This window comes from Dipodomys merriami, unplaced genomic scaffold, assembly GCF_024711535.1.
Source record: "Dipodomys merriami isolate MVZ:Mamm:240054 unplaced genomic scaffold, mDipMer1.0.p SCAF_39, whole genome shotgun sequence".
Classification (NCBI taxonomy): domain Eukaryota; kingdom Metazoa; phylum Chordata; class Mammalia; order Rodentia; family Heteromyidae; genus Dipodomys; species Dipodomys merriami.
In genome coordinates, this window is record NW_027205492.1 from 5,437,076 (window position 1) to 5,451,055 (window position 13,980).

At 47.4% G+C, this 13,980-nt stretch overlaps 1 protein-coding gene across 1 annotated transcript; it reads right to left on the reverse strand.

Annotated features, from left to right (window-relative positions):
• Positions 1–3,199: 3,199 nt before the first annotated feature.
• Positions 3,200–11,606, reverse strand: LOC138805341 (zinc finger protein 248-like). The gene is made up of 3 exons (XM_069990128.1): positions 11,492–11,606; positions 10,925–11,020; positions 3,200–5,057 (listed from the first exon to the last, which is right to left on the reverse strand). Exons 1-3 carry the CDS (start codon positions 11,523–11,525, stop codon positions 3,325–3,327), a joined length of 1,863 nt encoding a protein of 620 aa, XP_069846229.1. The 5' UTR covers positions 11,526–11,606; the 3' UTR covers positions 3,200–3,324.
• Between the last annotated feature and the right edge of the window lie 2,374 nt (positions 11,607–13,980).

The window sequence follows — 13,980 nt, forward strand, 5'->3', positions numbered from 1 at the left end:
TCAAATAAAGTCCTGATTTCATTTTCTCTACATTAGAAATGTCCCAAACACCAGCCACACGCTATTGAACACTTAACAATGCCCTGCTCTGAACTGAAGTGGGCTAAATTCTAAAACACACACTGAATTTTTTTAAGACTTAGCAAGACTTATAACTTCCATATTGGTTATATGTTGAAGCCTTTTGGGTGTGTTGGATGAAATAAGATATCATTAAAGTTAATTTCAGATATTTCATTTTTCTGCTTTGAATGTGATCACTAGAAAAAAAAATGTAATTATGTAGGTGGCTGACATCGTACTTCCTCTGGACAGCTTACATTCTATTTCCCAAAGTCAGCCGTGACAGAATTATTGATGAACCCTTCTTTATTCTTTTTTACTATCTTTAATCCTCCTCTGAGGGTTGATCTGCTTTGTCTTACAGGAGACCCCTGTTTTGCTCACTTCCATGAGCTCTGCAATGGCCCTTTTCCACGAATCAGCTCACGGGACAGTTCATGGGGACAAGCCCCGCCTCTCCAGAGAGGGAGTTAGACTGGAATTGCCAGCCTCCCTCCTAGCTCAGATGTGCATATCTGACCTTTGTGGGATGGAGTGGATGTGAGCCATGAAATAAATTGAGTTCTGCTTGGAGATTCCATTTCCGTAGCCCCTGGGTGACAGAGGCAATAATCTATGATGACTTCAAGAAGAGGATGCTATGTCAAGCTCTGTCCACTAGAGGGTGGCAATAGCAATGGCAGGTTCTTCAACACTGGGTACTGCTTGGGGCACAACTTACCCTAGTGTCTGGCTTTTAGCCTTTACAACACCATCGTAACATACTATCTTTTTCAAAATTTATTTTGTTTTTAAGACAATTTGCCTACATAGCCTAGGCTGGTCTAGAACTCCTCATCTCCTGCTTCAGTTTCCCCAAACTAGGTTTTTTTTTTTTTTTTTTGGTCCAGTCGTGGGGCTGGGCGCTGTCCCTCAGCTCTTCAGCTCAAGGCTAGCACTCTACCACTTGAGCCTCAGCACCACTTCTGGCTTTTTTTCTTTTTACTTATGTGGTGCTGAGGAATCGAACCCAGGGCCTCATGCACGCAAGGCAAGCGCTCTACCACTGAAGCCACCTTCCCAGCCCAAAACTCAGTATTTTTAAAATAATAATAAATATTCTCTTCTCTTAACCATCCAGATTCTTTTGCTTACCTATGGAATTATGATATATTAGTTTTGTCTCTCAAAGAAGTGTAGCTTAGATTTCTTGTTATTTCCCCTATTTCTAAAAACCAACTTCTATTTTTTTTTTTTTTTTTGTCGGTCGTGGGGCTTGAACTCTGGGCCTGGGCGCTGTCCCTCAGCTCTTCAGCTCAAGGCGAGCGCTCTACCACTTGAGCTACAGCGCCACTTCCGGCTTTCTGGTGGTTTTTTTTTTTTTTTTTTTTGGGTCCGGTCGTGGGGCCTGAACTCTGGGCCTGGGCGCTGTCCCTCAGCTCTTCAGCTCAAGGCTAGCGCTCTACCACTTGAGCCACAGTGCCACTTCCGGCTTTTTTCTTTTTGCTTATGTGGTGCTGAGGAATCGAACCCAGGGCCTCGAGCATGCAAGGCAAGCGCCCTACCACTGAGCCACCTTCCCAGCCCCTCTGGTGGTTTATTGGAGATAAGAGTCTCACGGTCTCTCCTGCCCGGGCTGGCTTTGAACCGTGATCCTCAGATCTCAGCCTCCTGAGTAGCTAGGATTACAGGCGTGAGCCGCCAGCGCCCGGCTAAAACCAACTTCTATTTTAATGAGTTTTCTTTTCCTACTTTTTTCAACTTCTTTTCTTATTCTTTTTCCTATTTCTCCAGAAGAGTCTCATCTTAGCCTGGGAGGGACCAGAGCAAAAATATCCATGCTAACAGCTTGTGGAGAGGTACAGCCTCGGAGCGAGCAGGGAAGAGAGAAGCAGGGCAGCAAGGCCCAGGCTGATGCTGTGCCCAGGGCACCCTCAGGGTGCTGGTGTGAACCACTCTGTCCTGGAGCATCCTGAGAAAAGGGGAGCGGGGGAGGATTTGTCACTGCCCCTTCCCATCTCCTGCCTCATCTCCTGTGGTTCAAAGGGCAGGGCACGGGTCCTTTGGTGTGGCTAGCCTGCACCTGCACCAGCCTCTTCTGGGAGGTGCAGAGCCTCTGCACCATCCTACAGGAGCAGTGGAGGCAGGATGGGGTTCCTCCAGCCTGCCGTGTATTGGGTGACCTGGAGCCTGCCCCGGGGTTAGCTCGCTGTCCCCACTAGAGCCCCTCCACCTAGGAATGAAGTCCAGTGGTTCTGACACAAGGCTGACAAGAACTGAGGTCTGGTGAGGATGTTAGCAAGAACCTCAGCGCGGTGCATGTGTGGTGTGGTACACTCAAGGACCCCAGCGCGGTGCATGCACGGTGTGGTACACTCCCCCTACACCCAAGATGCGCATTCACCTCATGTCCTCTACCTGCAGCAAAACGACAATGAGAGGTTCATTTCTTCTGCAAGAAGTGGGTTGGAGGTCAATCCTCCTAGGAGGAAGCCTATGACAGTTTGGGGGGGGGGATTATTTTCTGTCCATACTAGAGTTTGAATTCAGGGCCTGGGCACTGTCCCTTAGTTTTTTTTTTTTCACTCAAAGCTGGCACTCTACCACTTGAGCCACAACTCTGCTTCTAGCTTTTTGGTAGTTCATTGGAGATAAGACTCTCACAGACTTTCCTGCCCAAACTGACTTCGAACCATGATCCTCAGATCTCAGCCTCCTAAGTAGCTAGGATTACAGGTGTGAGCCACTTTAAATATTTTAAAGAGTGTAACCAAACCGAATTCAGTTCCTGCTGCTGTAACTGGTTCCATGTTAGTGATTCATCTTTTCCTCTCTGCCTGAAATATAACTGCTGCTTTTTTTGTTGTTGTTGTTGGTTGTGGGGCTTGAACTCTGGGCCTGGCCTCTGAACTGTGGGCCTGTCCCTGAACTCTTCAGCTCAAGGCGAACACTCTACCATTTGAGCCACAGCACCATTTCTGGTTTTCTGGTGGTTAATTGGAGATAAGGGTCTCACAGACTTTGCTGCCTGGCTGGCTTTGAACTGTGATCCTTAGATCTCAGCCTCCTGATAGTTAGGAGTGTAGGCATGAGCCAACAGCACCCAGCTTGAAATATAACTTCTGAATAGTATTTCCACAGATCATCTTCACCCATGTTCTTTATTACTTGTTGAAAGTATTCACATGATCAAGACACTCACATGACTGCACGTCTACCTTAATTTCCCAGCTCCTCGTCGTGAAGCCTATGTATGAAGCTTTTGCTGCAAGGGCTGGCCTATCAAGGTTTCTGTGCTCTGGTTTTGCTAGTGGTCAGTGCATTTGGCTGGTGGCAGGATTCTTTCTGCACAGGGAAGGTACTGGTGGATGTTTTCTTCTTGTGTGTTTTTCTCTGATGTTTTGTGAGGGCTGACCTCTGGCTGAAGTTTTTTCCGCATTCGTTACATTCATAGGGCTTTTCCCCAGTATGAATTCGCTGGTGTTTTGTGAGGGCTGACTTTTCATGGAACGTTTTCCCACATGTGGGGCATTTGTAGGGGTTTTCTCCTGTGTGAGTTCTCTGATGCACAATGAGGTTGCATTTCACGCCGAAAGACCTGGAGCATTCGCTGCATTGATAAGGTTTCTCTCCTGTGTGGGTCCTCCGATGCTGAGTGAGGTTTGATTTCACACAGAAGCGTTTCCCACACTCGCTGCATTTGTATGGCTTCTCTCCGGTGTGAGTTCTCTGATGCACCGTGAGTGCCGATTTTTGGCAGAACGACTTCCCACACTGCTGGCAGCCGTGTGGCTTTTCTCCCGTGTGAGTTCTCTGATGCTCTGTGAGGTTGGACTTCACTGAGAAGGATTTCTCACACTCGCTGCACTCAAAGGCTTTCTTCCCTGTGTGTGTGCTCTGGTGTTGGGTAAGGCCTGCTTTGCTTCCGAAGCTTTCCCCACAGCGACTGCAGGCATGGGTCTTCCGTCCTGGGGGGGTGCCTTGCTTTCCAGCCTTGCGTGTGCCCCCACTCCCTTCACCCTCCTCAGGGGCTCTCTCCAAGCGTGACCTCCCACATGGAGTGCGCTCAGACTTTGGGAGAAAGGTCTTCTCATCTTTACTACCTTTAGGCCTTTTCTCTCCTGGGCTCTTTCTCTTGTTGGAAGTCGGGTGTGGCTCCTGGGAGGCACCGTCCTCACCGGTGCCCGTGTTGGGCATTCCTGTGGTGTGAGGTTTCCAGTGCGGACGTGATTTTTCACGAGGGGATTTCCCACCTTCCCAGTGGTCAGAGGCCTTGGCCCCTGCGTGGGCTCGCTCACAGCCAGCTTGTCCACCTACGCACCTCCTTTTATGTTGGGGAAGCTGGGACTTCCCCTCCACAGCCTCCATCTGTGTGTTACACTCACGGTGAGTTGTGGGATGTCTTGACTTGATGCATGAGGACTTTGCACTCTGGCTGGACTCACTTGGTTTCCTCTTCCTAAGGGTTTCTGGACCAGAATCAAGCTTTGACTTTTTCCTTGGGGCTGATCTGCAGTCATGATTTGCTGGTGGTTTCTCTACAGTTCGAGCTCTCTCACATGAGCCAGAGGCTGTCTTTCTGTACAAGGTCTTCCCACAATTGTTATCCTCAAGAAGTTGCTCCAAAGACACATTTTTCTGATGATGAACGAGGTCCTCATCAGAACTGTGAGATTTCTGGTTTGGACATACTTTACAGGGCTGCCTTCCGGTGTGCACTTCCTCAGGCTGGGTGTCGGAGGACCCGCCTCCTCTGGCATCAGTGGACTTCTTCCTTACATGGTTCCTGTGACTAATAAGTAATTCTGAAATGCCTTTCAAGCTTGTTCCAAATGAGTCACACTTATGGGCTATTTTTCTTGAGGATCCTGGATTTGTGGTTATATTAACTATTTCTTGTAAGGCCTTCTTTCTTTCTTTCATCAATGTTTTGTTGTGGATGACTGAAACTGGCCTCAAATATTTCTCTTCATGTTCTTGGATTTCTACTTTCATGTTATTGGCATCCTGGGGTTCTAGAAATATGAAAAGTAAACTATATGTTATAAATCTTTTTTTTTCTGGTTCCGGTTGTGGGGCCTGAGCTCTGGGCCTGGGCACTGTCCCTCAGCTCTTCAGCTCAAGGCTAGCGCTCTGCCACTTGAGCCACAGCACCACTTCCGGCTTTTTTCTTTTTGCTTATGTGGTGCTGAGGAATCGAACCCAGGGCCTCAGGCATACAAGGCAAGCACTCTACCACTGAGCCACCTTCTCAGCCCTATGTTATAAATCTTTACATAGCTTTCTTTCTTTTTTTGTACTGGTCCTGGGACTTGAGCTCAGGGCCTGGGCACTGTTCCTGAGTTTTATTTGCTCAAGGCTAGTGCTCTATCACTTGAGCCACAAGGTCTGTGTTTAATTGGAGATAAGAATCTCACAGAGCTGGATACCAGTGGATCACACCTGTAATCCTAGCTACTCAGGAGACTGAGATCTGAAAACCTCGGTTCAATGCCAGCCCAGGCTTTGAGACTCTTATCTCCAATAAACTACCAGAAAATTGGAAGTGGTGCTGTGGCTCAAGTGGCAGAGCACTAGCCTTGAGCTGAAGAGCTGAGGCTGAGGGACAGCATCCAGACCCAGAGTTCAAGCCCCATGACCAGGAAAAAAAAAAAAAAAAGATCCTCACAGGTTTTCCTGCCCAGGCTGGCTTCAGAATCTTGATTCTCAGATCTCAGCCTCCTGAGTAGCTAGAGTTACAGGCCTGAGCCACCAGCACCTTGCATTAACATAGTTCCTAAGGATGGTTTTTGGTTTTTCCTGTATGCTGAGTCAATTCTGGAGTTTTAGGAACACTCTCTTGGGAAGAGTATAGTCCTAAGCAAACCTTTTCTTCAAGCCTTTTAGTTGGGTAATAGGAATACAAAGTCATACATTGTAGTAGAAAAAGGGAAAGAGCTGAATATAAATGGTAGTAGCTTTGGCTTGTTACAAATATGGCCTCAAAATGGGCAGAGAACTCAAAATACAACACAAGGAAACTGGGAGATAGTGCGGGAAAGGATGACATTGTCTAAAGGGCAATGACTAATGTAACCCCTCTGTGTATCACCTTTAAAATAACAATAAACTTTACATTTTTAAATTTTAAAAAACACAAGGAATGGTGAACTGAGAACAGAGAATGGAAGTTATTTTAAATGGGGCAAACACAGGCAACACTGAGCAGCAAGACAAAGAGGACCAGGGTTTTGTGTGGGTCAGAACAGGCGTTAGATGTGGACCCTCATCAGTGACTAGATCCTTACTCCTCTCTCCAGATCAAATTACAGCAGCATCCTTATTCAGTCTATATGATTCGGATCACTCTCCTTTCTTCCATTCTGTACTCCAATCCCCAAGTGAAAGTTAAGACAGCCCTCATTTCCTCAGGTCTAAAGACCAGTCCTGTCTTTCCATGTGGCTGGGAAACCACGTCAGATGAGTGTGTAAGGCACACAGGAGATCCACACTCTGGTGCTAGCGCCACAATCGATTCCATCAGAGTTCCTCAACAAAAATCCCTCCTGAGGACAATCTCACATTCCCTCTCAACAGCTGGTTTGCATTACCCACTGCTTGTGCCCTGTCACAAAACCGATTCTTTAAAAACTAGATGCTTTTCAAAGAGCAGATTTAGGTTGATGGTAAAATGGAGTGGAAGGTCAGAGAGGTCCTGTACATCCCGGCTAACCACAACAGGGTACACCATTGCCACCCAGAACCCTAGCGTCCCCTGGGGCCCAAGCCAAGAACTGCACGCTCTGTGGTCAGGACAAGTGTGTCCACCCAGCAGATCTCACCAGCAGCTCCTGGCCAGAGTCCCGTGTGCCCTACTCCCATCCTCCACCCAGCCCTGGACACCACCCATCCTTCGGACTACCTCAAAGGTTTGGCTTTTCGTGAGGTTGTGAGGCATTTTTAGACAGGTTGCTTTCACTCTTCTAAGCTCGACAGCTTTCTTCTCTGTGGCAGGATGTGTTGTGTCTGTTTACCCACCCACCTCCCCAAGGGCACTTTCCCTGTACCTCCATTTTAGAAATGATGAATCAGGCTGCTCTGTGCATCTCTGTGATGGTTTTAGTATGAACACAACTCTTCAGTGCTTAGCTTTTACTGCTGGTTTTATGCCATGTTTTTCTTCTTCTCTTTCATGTAATAACTCAAGCACTTGGCTACTCACATGGGCTCCAAGGGCTTTTATTAACCTTGGGGTTTTATTTTATTATGTGTCCTCCTGGGGTTGGACCTCACACTTGCTTGGCAGGTGCTCTGCTGCTGGTTCCTCTCTGTCTTCCCTTTCTGAAATAGTTGTTTTTGAGATAGTGTTTTGCTTTTGAGTGTAGCCTGGGCTGCGATCCTCCTATTTGTGCTTCTTTGTATAGCAGGATGATATATACATGACACCCAACTATTGTCAAACCTCAATCCTCCAGATCTCTGCCTCCTAAGTAGCTAGGATTATAGGATTGAGCCACTGGGCTTGGCTTACCTTTTGTCTTTGTTGTAAACAATTTTGTCTATGAGTGATTATTGTTATCCTCTTTATTCACATTTTATGCAGCAATATGAACTGTACACTTAAAAGAGTATGTATAACTTCCCTTGGGCCTGCATCTACCTGCTATTCCAGACACTCAGGGTGCTGAGATAGAGAGGATCATTGAGGTTAAGCTGGGCAAAAAGGTAGCAAGAGCTCATCTCAACCAACAAACTGGGCGTGATGATGCATGCCTGTGATCCCAGCTACTGGGAGGCACAGGTAGTGGGATCACAGTCTGAGGCCAGCTCTAAGCAAAAAGCATGAGATCCTATCTGAAAAATAATGAGTGTGGGGCTGGGAAGGTGGCTCAGTGGTAGAGTGCTTGCCTTGCATGCATGAAGCCCTGGGTTTGATTCCTCAGCACCACGTAAACAGAAAAAGCCGGAAGTGGTGCTGTGGCTCGAGTGGTAGAGTGCTAGCCTTGAGCTGAAGAACTGAGGGACAGCGCTCAGGCCCAGAGTTCAGGCCCTATAATTACCACCACCACCACCAACAAAATAATAATGAACGCAAAAAGGGCTGGTGATGTGGCTGAAGTGGTAGAGTGGCAGCGAGTGTGAGGTCCTGAATTCAAGTCCCAGTATTGACCTCTTCTACACAGATGACTTTCCTACAGTAGATAAAACAGAAGCCAAGGCGCTGGGAAGGTGGCTCAGTGGTAGAGTGCTTGCCTGGCATGCATGAAGCCCTAGGTTCAATTCCTTAATACCATATACACAGAAATAGCCAGAAGTGGTGCTGTGGCTCAAGTGGTAGAGTGCTAGCCTTGAGCAAAAGAAGCTCAGGGACAGCACCCAGGCCCTGAGTTCAAGCCTGGCAAAAACAACAACAACAAAAACCACACACAAAAAAACAGAAACTGGTGGGCTCACAAAGCAAATATGCTTGGATTTTATACTGGATTCTTATACTAGCATTCACTGTGCAAGTTCAAGAGACCATCCACAAGTCTACAAGTCCATCGGTTCCTATAAGAAGCAGAAGAGCTTCTTAAAGAAGCAGCTTCTCTAAGAAGAGAGCTATTTACTTCAAGACACAAAGTTCCCTTGGAATTTTCACTTATTGTGTCCTGAGTCAACTCAGGACACAGACCTCCTCAGGACCATGCAGTGCATCCTCACCACTTTCAATTCTACTGCGGTGAACTTTACTTATTCTGATCATAGTTTTAAATTGGTTGCAGCATTGGAGATTGAATCCAGGTCCTCCAGCATGTGATGCAAGCTCTCTCCCTCTTGAGCTGTGGTCCCTAATCTTTAGTCAAGTGCAATTTAGGAGTCAGGTAAGTACTGTCTAGACAATATATGCTAATGTATTTTCCTACATGATTTGTTTCTCTAGCTACATGAGTAAGCCTGATTTTCACTGCTTTTGGCAGGTTTTCTAGCTTTAAATTTTAACTTATTTATTTTTCACATTGAGATTTCAGCTTCTTGCAGCCTCTAGTGAAAATGGACTTGACATTTGTTTTCATTTTCTTTGGGATAATTTTCAGTAAAGAAGGGGTCGAGCTGACTGTCCACATGCATCTCCATATTGGAATCTACCTCTTCCTTACCTCCTTGCTCCTGGGGCTCTGGGACCACACTCTCTGGTCCCCTCTGCATCTTGGATGGATGGTTCTCTGTCTTTTTTGCTTGGATCCTGTGCTCTGCATTTACCTACAACACTTCAAGGTACTCTTTTTGACCTGCTATCTTACCTACCGTTTTTCTAAGTTACTCTTCAGGTCTGTATGCGACCTCCACTGCCCTGAATTTTCTCTCATGACACCAAACACAGTCTTGTCTCAGAGGCTTGGCATCCCCTGTTCTGGTCTGGAAACTGCTTAGAAAACCCATAGCTCTCTCCTTCCCTTCATTCAAAATTCCAATCCAGGTGGTGCCAGTGGCTTACACCTGTAATCCTAGCCACTCAGAAGGCTGAGATCTAAGGATTGTGGTTCAAAGCCAGCCCATGCAAAAAATGTCCAGGAGATTCTTATTCATTAATCACCAAGAAGCCAGAAATGGAACTGTGGCTCAAGTGGTAGAACATCAGCCTTGAGTGAAAAAGTTAAGGGACAATGCTCAAGCCCTGAATTCAAGTCCCAGTACCAACACACACACACACACACGCACACACACACACACACACACACACACACACACACACACACACACACACACACACACACACCTTCATTCCACTGTTCCTGTTCAAAGGCTGACCTCCTGAAAGAGGCCTCCTGATCTCCCTTCTCAAACACCCATTTGCCCTGTGTTGCTCACCTGGCTTTCCTTCTTCACAGTACTGACTTGTATCCGTCCTGTCTGTATTGACTAGCCACTTGGCCCTCTTGAGAGGAGCAGGGTCTGTGCCCACACTTGAAAAGAAACTGGTGTAGAGCAAATTCTACATGAGTATTTGTTGCATGAAGGAATGTATGAATAAATGAGTGCATGACCCTGGAGAGAAGATAAACAATGGCTACACAGAGTGAAAATAGAAACAGGTGTCTGGAATGAGGAAGGCAGCAGGTAGCTTGTGTAGAAGCCAAGTAAACCTCATCAAGTCAAGACTGGGCACCAGAGGCTCATACCTGCATTTCTAGCTACCTCGAGTTCCTGAGATCTGAAGATTGAGGTTCGAAGCCAGCCAGGCAGAAAAGTCCATGAGACTCTTATCTCCAATTAATTACCAAAAGCCAAAAGTATAACTGTGACCCAAGTGGTAGCCTTGAGCAAGAAATTTCATGACCAGTGCCTGTACCCTGAGTTCAAGCACAAAGACTGGCGCACACACACACACACACTCAAGTAGAACAAATAATGCTGGAAGCCAGTGGCTCACATCTTAATCCTAGCTACTCAGGAGGCTGAGATCTGAGGATCACAGTTCAAAGCCAGCTCAAGCAGGAAAGTCCATGAGACTCTTATCTCTAATTAACACCAGAAAACCGGAAGTGGCACTGTGGCTCAAGTGATAGAGGGCTCGCCTTGAGCTGAAGAGCTCAGGGACAGTACCCAGGCCCAGAGTTCAAGCCCCACAACCAAAAAAAACAAAACAAAAAACAAGTCTATGCGGAAGAGTGACCTTTAGAGGTCTGAGATCTAAGGTGTGTCATCATCTTCATTTACTCCTTTTCAAAGCCCAAAGCCTCAAAGAAGATTTCTGACCACACTGCAAAGAACCCCCACCCTGGACCACCAGGATGTAGATTCTCCCTGTTCTTCCAACCTGACCACAACTCACCTGAGTGGCTGTGACTCGGGGGTTCTCACCTGAGTGGCTGTGACTCGGGGGTTCTCACCTGAGTGGCTGTGACTCTGGGGTTCTCACCTGAGTGGCTGTGACTCGGGGGCTCTCTCTCCATTATCCATGGCTCCTCCTCTCGTTCTAGCTTGCATATCAGCTGAGGTTTGGTCATGCAGAGCCCTGGGATGAGAAGTGACAGAGGACTTCAAAATTGCTTCGGGTTTAGGCCCCCTGAAGCACAGAGGGCCTAAGCACACACGGCAGGGTCCTTCTGGGTTTCATCAAAGCCAGCAACCCCAGGTCCCATGGGAGGTGGGGGACAGCTGGTTATCCTGCCCGGAGAGGTGGGCATCTGGGGAAGGACCCTGCCACTGGGGAAGGGAGAACATAGTACTCTCTCCAGTGCCCTCAAAGTGTCTTAGGGCCCAAAATCCCAGGCCTAAAATGCCCTACTCTGTAAGGATTTGGCTCCCAAAACAGGAAACACAGGTTCTGGGAGTCACAAGGGGCTCACGCAGTGTGTGTGAGTGCTGGACGTCGAGCAGGGGGCTGGGCTCACCTAGTGCTGTGGGTACTGGATATCAAAGGGTGGGGGATGCCAGGCTTACCCATGTTGGGGGGGCTGGGCGTGGGGAGGGGGGCAGGGCTCACCAAGTGCATGCAGGTGCCGGTAGTTGTCCAGCATCACATCCTTGTACAGAAGCCTCTGGGTGACATCCAGCAGCTGCCATTCCTTCCGGGTGAAGTCTACACACACGTCTCTGAACAGCACTGGCCCCTGTGTAACCATCAGTCTTGCTCAGAAATGCTCAGGACCGGATGTAGCAAAGTGTCGGCATGCCCTGACTCCTCCCTCTCCATAAGAGCTCACCAGAATGCGGTAGGGAGCTGACTAACACTACCTTCCTTCTGGTTATACTTTGCAAGAGAGACAGAAGTCATCCCTGAACCACTAGGCCCTGCTGTGTATCTATAAATTCACGGAGTAATTCATAAAGTCATTGGAGTTTTCCCCTGCAGGCCTGGACCCTTTCTGGCTGAGGAAGACGCTAAGGCCTTAATTCCCTGAGCAGGAAAGACAGAGCTTGGCCATGTTAGCATAAAGGATTCTGTGGAATATACAGATGGAGAGGTGTGGGTGGCAGGTGGCAGGGGGACTTGGCACTCAGGAGAGAGATCTAGGATGTGGATGCAGGTGTCTCTGCAGGAGCCTGAGCCATCACTAGAGGGAATGTGTTCACCAGGAACTCAGCCTGGGGCCCACGGGGAGGAGCGTGATTGGCATCCATGAGGAAAACAGAGCCTGGAGCCCACTCCCCCTCTGCAGCTTCCAGCAGAGCCACAGCCTGCAGTGGAGCCATATGCAGCTGTGAACACACAAGGGGGCCTCAGAAGAGACAAGTTCAAGAGCAAGTGATGCCACAGGATTGAGCTCTTCTGCTTCTAAAACAGCAGGAGCGAGAAACATAAACATGCTGTGTCCACCAGAGAAACTGTGAGAATGTGAACAACACCTGTTTGTCTCTGGGAGACACACAGTGGGAGGTGGACCCTGGGGCACCTTGCTCACCTCTTGACACGATGGAAGGGGCAGAAGCCTCGGGTCCGCCTACAGAGCCCAGTAGAGCTGCCAGCTCAGGAGCAGGGGAGCTGGAGCTGAACAGGGCACATGGTTAGCAAGGAGAAGGCTGCTCAGAATCTTTGGAGGAACCTTACTTACCCTGGATGGTTGGTGTTCAGGAGGATATTCCTGTAAAAGCAGGGACCTGCCCCCAAGAGTCTGCGAGAATTTGAAACCCAAGAGAGAAGCCAAGCCTTGTGCCCCATACCCATGGCTCTGGTAAAGAACTGCTTCCTGCCTCCCTGTCCCTGTCCGTATGTCTAATGGCAATGAATGTCTGAAGACTAATAGTTTCCACAATGCACATGTAAAGTGCCAAGGGAGTCCTTTCTCCCAGAAGAAACATCATGGAAACAGAGCACTGTGCTGAATGAGCTTACACCAGTATCTAGACAGACCCAGTAAGCTCTCTGCTTCCAGATTCACCTGGAAAACACTGGAGAGAATGCTAGTGCTAAAAAGTAAACATCAGGAAGAGACTTTAGCCCGGTACTGGTAGCTCACTCCTATAATCCTAGCTACTCAGGAGACAGATTTGAAGATCATGGTTCAAAGCCATGGGCTCTTATCTCCAACCAACCAGAAAAAAAATCTAGAAGTGAAGCTGTGGCTCAAATAGTAAAACACTAGCCTTGAGCAAAAAAGCCAAGGGACAGAGCCCAAACCCTGAATTCAAGCCTCAGTACTGGCACAAGAAAGAAAGAGAAAGAAGGAGAGATGGAAAGAAAGGAAGGAAAAAAGGAAGGAAGGAGAAAGAGAGGGAAAGAGAAAGAGAAAGAAAGGAAAAAAAGAAAGAGAAAAAGAAAGAGAAGGAAGGAATGAAGGAAGGAGAGAAGAAAAGGAGAAGAAAAGAAGAAAAAGAGAAAAAGATCTGGGTGCTGGTGGGCCACACCTGTAATCCTAGCTACTCCAGGAGGCTGAGATCTGAGGATTGAGGTTCAAAGCCAGCCCAGGGGAGGAAAGTCTGTGAGACTCTTATCTCCAATAAGCCACTAGAAAAACTGGAAGTGGCACTGTGGCTCAAGCAGTAGAGCTCTTGCCTTGAGCTAAAGAGTTCAGGGACAGCACTCAAGCCCAGAGTTCAAGTCCCACAACCAACAAAAAAAAAAATACTGAAAAAGAGAAGAGGCTTGGAGACTGCTAAACAAATTTAATGTAAAGAAAATGAATAGCCTAAGAGATAAGCACCGAAATGAATAGATTAGTAACTGTGAAAACAAATTTAGATAAGATATTGAAGAGAATAACGTTTAAACACTCAAATTCATAATCCTAAGTTGATGTATGGGAGAATCTTCCTTCCATGAAATGAGAAAAGTTTGCTCTAAGAAAAGGATCACCAATATTAAATATTTTGTTGCTGATCTGGGAAAGAACCAAACCAAAACTCTGCCGAGAAGGCTTTGGGTTTGCAAGAATGAATCTCTCTATGTGCAGACCAAAGATTCAAAAAAAAAAAAATGGGTGTAATGAGGTAAAGCCAAAGAACAAAGAGAACAGATTGAGGAGAGAGTCCAGT